Consider the following 7745-nt stretch of genomic DNA (forward strand, 5'->3'; position numbering starts at 1 on the left):
CACGCACCCTATAGCAAAAACCTCTACAAAAAAAAAAATAATGGTGGTGGAAATAGCAGCTAATATTAATACAGCATTTGTCATGTGTCAGTCACTGTTCTAAGATCTTTGTGTATTAACACTTGTAATTGTCATAACAGCCATGAGATAGATAACTTATTTTCCCACACTACTTTTGAGGAGATTGTGGCATAGGCTGAATGAGTAACTGCCAGGGTCACCCTGCTGATAAATGGCGGAGATGGAATGTGAGCCTGGTCCCAGAGTCTGAGTTCTTATCTTTGTTAATGTATTTGGGACCTAACCTCAAGGAGGGCTATTAAGGAGAGCTTCTTAAGAAAGAGATACTTGAGGGACCAGCAGATGGCATAATGGTTATGTCACTGGACTCCCACGTTGTTGACAGTGCTGCAAGTCCCAGACAAGGCGGCTTAAACTCAGGCTGGGTGTGCATGTACATGCCCAAAATCCTGAAAGGAGAATGGAGGAGAAGGGATTGCACCGTGGCTATCCTCTCTGGGAGGTGCTTTCTCTCTTTCTGTCTTTCTCTCTTTCTGGCGAGTGTACATGCCCTATGGGCAAACCTCTCTTTAAAAAAAAGGAAGATACTTGAGCTAAAATTTGAAAGTAAAAAGTAAGCAAAATTGAAGTGAAGTAAAGCATAAAAAAGTGCTGAAGGGAAGAACATGACTCCTTAGAGGTGTGGAGGAGGCCAGAGAGCAACTGATGATGAGAAAACGGAAGATCCACTAGAGAAGTGTGCAAGGCATGGTGAGAGGTCAAGATTTGGTCTGTCCCAAGAGGCAAGGGTCTTGTGAATATTCTTTTTTTTTTTTTGGAGAGGTTTTTGCTATAGGGCACGTGTGCTCGCCAGAAAGACACAGAGAGACAAAAAGCAAGAAATCACATCCCAGGGGGGATAGCCATGCTGCAATCCCTTCTCTATTTTTCTTTTGGGTTCTTGGGCACACATGCACATGTGCCCAGCGTGAGTTTAAGCCACCGGGTCCGGGACTTGAACCGCAGTCGACTACATGGGAGTCCAGCAACATAGCCAGTACGCTAACTGCTGGTCCCTTGTGAATATTCTTAAACAGGAAAGGTGCAATGAGGTCTGTACTCTGGTTCCCTGAAGCTGCTGGAAGGACTGCCCTTCCTACAGCTGAAGACTGGACTGATGGCTTGTACCAGTCTTCTCTTCAGGTCCCTCACCCTTCCCCGCATGATTTGGTTCCCAGACCTTGGGTCGCGTCATCGGCAGGACTCTATATAGAACTTTGAAACATTCGGAGTGTACTTAATGGTCCTTTCCCCCCAAGGTTCAAGCACTGTCTTCCTGTTGGCCCTGACAATCATAGCCAGCACCCAGGCACTGACACCCACTCACTACCTCACCAAGCATGACGTGGAGAGACTGAAAGCCTCACTGGACCGCCCTTTCACCAATTTGGAATCTGCCTTCTACTCTATTGTGGGACTCAACAGCCTTGGTGCCCAGGTGCCAGATGTAAAGGTAAGACTCTGCTTTTGTGTTAGTGGCCAAAATGGTGTAGGAGAACCTTCATCCCCTCACTGTGTTCCTTTTGGGTACCTCAGTACAAACTCTTGCTCATTTTAGGATAACCAAGGTTAATCTCCCAGTATAAGGAATGTGGAATGTTTATTTCAAGCCAGATTTTTTTTGGAGTGTCTAATGTGTGATTTAAGACCATGCCAGGTGAGTTTAGTAAAATATAAAGAAGAGCAAGTCACAGATCCTCTAGAAATTTTTACCTGAGCTCCGTAAATAAGATTACTTAATACCATGTGTACTCGTTAAGTGCCCTAGGAGTATGACCCATAAATAAAGGAATTCAAATTGGACACTCGTATTTATTAAATAGTGACAGTCACTGCCCTGGGCCTTTTTTTTTTTTTTTTCAAAGTTTATTTCATAAGAGAGTGAACCCCTGCCCTGGGCCCGCTACCCTGGGAGATATGGCCATGCCTCAATCCTATTTCCTCCAGTCTCTTAGGATTGAGGGCATGCATGCACACGTGCCTGGCATGTTTTTCAAGCTTTCTAGGACACACTGCGCAGTTGGCCATGTGGGATCCAGTGCCTTAACTTGTACTCCACTTGCTAGCCCATAATGTGTGTTTTTAATTTATCACAATATACTTCAAATTATTCTTTTCCCATATTGTAAGTAGTGAAAAGTTTATAACAAATATTTTGATTTAAACTCCATCATCAACTATTGTCATAATTTTTACTTTCTTTTTTTTTTTTTTTTTGGAGAGGTTTTCGCTATAGGGCAATGTGCTTGCCAGACAGAGACAGAAAGTGAGAAATAACCCCCCAGGACGGATGGCCACGCCACAATTCCTTCTCCTCCACTCTCCTCTTGGGATCTTGGGCACGCATGCACACACGCCTAGTGTGAGTTTTAAGCCACCGGGTCTGGGACGCGAACCATGGTTCGACTTCGTGGGAGTCCAGCGACATAGCCATTACACCAACTGCTGGTCCCAATTTTTACTTTCTTTCAAAGATCATGGCTTTGCGCTTTTGTACAGTTTCAACTTCCTATATTTTGTCCAGTTTTATAGTCATTTATTGGAAGTGGGTATAATGTAGACCCTAAAGTCAACATGTTATCAAGCCAACATGTCAGCCAAGTCATCTTGGCTTAAAGATGTTGACTTCAAATATTTACAGCTGAATGACTTGTGCCTTCAGAATTTTCATTTTCTTAGCTGTAAGATGGAGATAGTAACAGTGTTTAGCTCACAGAATTTATGTGGGGTAGGTAGTATGGCGATGGCATGTGGTAAGTATGTAGTAAGTATTAACTCATAATACCAGTGCTGTTTTACTGTGGTAGCAATTGTACTTTGGATGACTTATTTTTTCTCAGTCATTCCCACTGCCTACCACATACCTGACATACATAGAGTGTTCACAAATATTGTTGAATGAATTAACTGTGAACTTTAGCTTAACAGAAATGAGAGCTCTTTAAATGTGCCTCCTAATCAGAAAATGAATGGGTTAATGATATACTTCATTATTCTCATCATTTAGGAAATGTGCTGAGGTGATTAGGCAGTGCAGGTAGGCAGGGGAAGGAGGAGAGTTGTGTGGATGTTTAGAGCTGTTGAATTTCCTCATTCAGTGTGCACACTGAATAAATCCATCGAGAGAAGGTCTCCGTTACTCTCACTTCCACGTGATAGTGTGGGTCTAGCTCCACTGTTGTTGCTTTCAGCTGAGTAGAAAACTCCCTCAGACCTACTGGGTGCTCTGCACTGAGTTGGTTGTTTTTTTGGAGAAGTTTTTGCTATAGGGCATGTGCGCTCGCCAGAAAGACAGAGGCAGAGAAACAGAAAGCGAGAGATCACCCCCAGGGGGCATGGCCACGCTGCAATCCCTTCTCCATTCTTCTCTCGGGATCTTGGGCATGTATGCACATGCACCCGGCGTGAGTTTAAGCTACCGGGTCTGGGACTTGAACTGCAGTTGACTACATGGGAGTCCAGTGACATAGCCATTATACCACTTCTCGTCCCTTTCACAGATCTTTAAGGGAGATTTCTTTTTTATGTGTATTTATTCTTGATAGCTCTTGCATACACATGAAAGAAAGAGATAAAGCATCCTTAACAGCGTCTTAGTGGACTTCCTTTAGCCCTCCAGCTTGTCAGGATCTTGGGCATGCATCCTTTGCATTTTCAAGCCAACCTGGGGCTCTGAACCTGCGGTTCACTGTGTTGGCAATTGGCTTCCAGCAATGAGGTTTAGTTTGCTACCAGCTACACCACCAGGCTAGACAAGATTTTGGTTATTTTGTCATGGGAAATTTTAGCAGAAAAACTGGGAAAATAGGGTTTAATGGAAATATAAGAATAGAAAACAGCTCTGGAAACAGCACATTGGAGTGAGAGTTGATTTTAGGTGTTACAAGCAATAGGCATCTGTTGTTTCGATAGTTCAGTGCCATATGGATGCTACGTAAGCATATGAGAATGGCAGTTCGGGGCGGGATGGTTGCTCAGTGGTAATGCAGGGCTCTGTGCAGTGCTCTAACCTACACAGGGTTTATGTTCAGAGACCTCCCTGAATACGCTGGGCACATGTGCCTATGATCAACAGCTGGCCGAAGCTGTGGGTAGATTTTGGCATAAAGACTTCATTAGGGATGCCTCTCTCTGTCTGTTTCTCTGTTTTTATCTTTCTATCTATCTCACTCATGGAAGAAAGAAACAAGTAAATTTAGAAGAGAGAGCACGTGCTGGCCTGATAGCTTAGTGGTTAAGCAAACTAGATCCACATGGCCAGCCTGGTTTGAATCCCAGCCACGGTAGCTGGAAAAACACGCCAATACATGCCCCAAATCCCAACAGGATAGGAGAAGGGATTGCAGTGTGACTACGCCCCATTGGAGGGTGCTTTTTCCCTCTCCCTCTTTGTCTCTCCTGTGAGTGCATAGATTCTGGCAATTTAAAAAAATATATTTTTAAAGAGAATGACTTTATAGATACTATTTTTTTTCTTTTTTCTTTTAAAGAAGAATTTTTGCTATAGGGCACATGCACTCACTGGAGACTCAGAGAGAGTGAAAGTGAGAAATCACCCCCCAAGGGGAATGGCATCACCACAATCCCTTCTGCATTCTCTTGGGATTTTGGGCACACATGCACATGGACCTGTTGTGATTTTCAAGCCACTGGGTCTGGGTCTTGAACTGCAGCTAGCCATGTGGGCGTCCAGTGCATTAACCACTATGCCACCTGCTGGCCCATGTTTAGCTTTTTATTAGATTCAAACATGAGAAGAGGGGCCGCACACTGGTACAGTAATTGATCTGGAAGTGTGATTTTCAGCTTTCGATTAGGAAAACGAGTCTGGCACACAGAGGCAGCTGGAATCCCCTGAACGTGGCTGGCAGAGGCTTCAGAGTGGGTTGGACACCAGAGTCCTGAATATGCTTTGTGAATTCTTTGCCTCTCTAATGCCTCAGTTGTCTTGTCTAAAAATAGTAAGAGTACCTACAGTATAGTATTTGGGGGGATTAAATGAGCAGTGCACAGGCCCAACTGGTTGCACACGCTGGTTCATCGCACATGCTGGTTAATGCTGATCACTCAGCGAACGAAAGCCATGTGGAAGGCTTGGATTCCATTCTCTGCCCACCCTAGAAAGCTGTCTGCATTGTTGCGCATCTATGGTCCAAGCTGAGGACCAAGCTGAGGGACTGAGGAAGGAGGATTGTAACACAGTCAGACCTGGTCTGAGAGGGGGAAAAAAAAAAAAAAGTAGCAATGACCATAATGAATGCTTAGAAGTCTGGGGTGCTGCTGTTGCATTGTTAAAGCACCAGATGGCGCCAGAGCACATGTCTTAAGCTTAACCCCCACCAAAGGATTTGAGTAATTCGTTCACTTTCCTTAGACCCCTAGTCTGTGTAAGGTAAAGTATTTTGTTTCTTTTCTTTCTCTTTCTGTCTTCATTCAGACTTACAGTTGAAACTCATTTGGGGGACTGAGGAAGGAGGATTGTAACACAGTCAGACCTGGTCTGAGAGGGGAAAAAAAAAAAAAAGTAGCAATGACCATAATGAATGCTTAGAAGTCTGGGGTGCTGCTGTTGCATTGTTAAAGCACCAGATGGCGCCAGAGCACATGTCTTAAGCTTAACCCCCACCAAAGGATTTGAGTAATTCGTTCACTTTCCTTAGACCCCTAGTCTGTGTAAGGTAAAGTATTTTGTTTCTTTTCTTTCTCTTTCTGTCTTCATTCAGACTTACAGTTGAAACTCATTTATTAAGAGACTCTTAAGCTACTTATACAATTATACTTTTTCTTTTTGTAGAAATAACACATTTATGATAAAAACGGATGATGCTGAATAGTGGAAAGCAGTAATCTGTTACATGGCCCACCTTGCCTTATTTAACTCTGTCCTACTCCCCAGAAGCACTTACTTTTAATTTTTTTGATTACCATAGAGTTGTGTGTGTGTGTGTGTGAGTGTGTGTGTGTGTTGCCAGAGTTTTAGAGAGTTGTTTTTTTTTTTTTTTTTGCTATAGGGCATGGGAGTTCAGCGACATAATTGTTATACCACTTGCTGGTCCCTTGATTACCATATAGTTCGAATGGGTTAATTTTGTATTATTTCATCCAAAATATTTTGCAGTATAAGTATTAATGTTTCTTGGAGTTCAGTATAGCAGTAGTATGGGTCCTATGAAATGCTTACTCCATTCCTGTCTCTCTGATGGGCATTCAGCAGAGTCCCTGCTCTCGAGGAACTGGCCCCCGAGGGAGGGAGGTAGCACAGTGTGGTGAGTGCTTTGAGGGGGCACTTGAGGGGAAGGGCACCTGGCCTACGTGGAGTGGATGTTGATGCAGACTTTCTGGAAGAAAAGACATCCGAGAAGAAGTTGAAAATAGGACCTGGTGTGCCAACAAGACAAGGGAAAGAAAAAATGCCTGGCACAGTGAGTAGCAGGGTCACAAACACCAAGTGACGGGGCCAGTGTTCACCCAGCAGGACCCACCTGGGGAGAGTCCTTGGTTCCCATCCAGGGGCCTCTCTAAACATGCTAGGCAGGCATGTGCACGTGTGCTATGATCCAGCCTGACTGAGACTGGGCCGAATTGGATGAGGACCCTGCTGAGGGTGTGTCTGTCTGTCTCTTTCTGTCTTGTTCATGGAAAAAATAAGTGAATAAACTTGAATTCAAGTGGTGGGGTCATAGTACAATTGGCATGGTAAGGCTGCAGTAGGTAGGATTTTGCTGTTGGAGGTTGGGAGGCTGGCACTGAGAGCTGAGGGTCAGTTAGGAGGGTACTTCGTACTGTTTCAGAAACTTGGGATCTTGTCTGAGACTAATAAGGAACCCCCAAAGATTCCTAATAGTAAAGCACCATAGTTACATTGTAGAGATGGCTCGTAAAGCAGTGTAGAGAATGGATCGTGTGGCTGGAGACCACTTAGGAGATGGTTGTAACAATATAGGTGAGAAATGACAAGGGTCTTCCTTAAGGCAGTGGCAGAAGCAGAGCAGGGCTGGATTTGAGGAATAAGAAGGATACAGACTTGATAGGCTTGGAGGGGAAGGGAGAAGTCAAGAATGATTCCTAGGCTTCTGCTCTAGGTAGTTAGGTGCGTGATGATGCCTGTACATGGGCTAGGAAGTCCTTGTGATGCAAAAGAAGGTTTTATACTAATTGTAGATTTGCCGAGTCTGATTTAGCTTTGGAGACACCTAAGTGGAGACCCCAGTACAGTTGGTATCAGAGGAGCCTGTCTGCCACTTATTAGTCTTATCTCCTTTCTCAGGTTACTTAGTGACTCCGAGCCCTAGTTACTTTTTCTGGTAAACGGGGATGACAGTATTACCAAAGTCCTTGTGTTTGTTAAAAGGAAGAGTGTCTTAGGGTTGACCCTGTGACCTAGTGCTTAAGGCAGCTGAATCCCACATGGCCGACTACATGGTTCCAGTCTGGCCCCAGTGGCTTGAAAAACACAGTGGGTGCTTGTGAGTGTGTGCTCAAATCCTGCCAGAATGGAGAAATGGAGTAGAAGAGATTGCAGTGTGACTACACTCCATTGAGGGGTGCTTTCCCTCTGTCTCTCCATCGCTCTCTTGCAAGCACATGTACCACATCTGGCAATTAAAAAAAAAAAAGGAAAAAGAAGGGAATATCCTGAGCATGAAGCACAGGTCATGGCCACAGCAGGCAGTTGGCGAAGGGTT

At 44.3% G+C, this 7745-nt stretch overlaps 1 protein-coding gene across 2 annotated transcripts in view; it reads left to right on the plus strand.

Moving 5' to 3' along the window:
• Positions 1–7745, plus strand: part of RPN2 (ribophorin II) — a 63479-nt gene that overhangs the window by 5210 nt on the left and 50524 nt on the right. For both annotated transcript variants that reach the window (XM_006144105.2, XM_006144106.2), the window contains exon 2: positions 1320–1513. In XM_006144105.2, coding sequence (XP_006144167.1) covers positions 1320–1513 — 194 coding nt within the window. The remainder of the gene's footprint in view (positions 1–1319; positions 1514–7745) is intronic.

Source organism: Tupaia chinensis, unplaced genomic scaffold (assembly GCF_000334495.1).
Source record: "Tupaia chinensis unplaced genomic scaffold, TupChi_1.0 Scaffold000115_1, whole genome shotgun sequence".
Taxonomy (NCBI): Eukaryota; Metazoa; Chordata; class Mammalia; order Scandentia; family Tupaiidae; genus Tupaia; species Tupaia belangeri.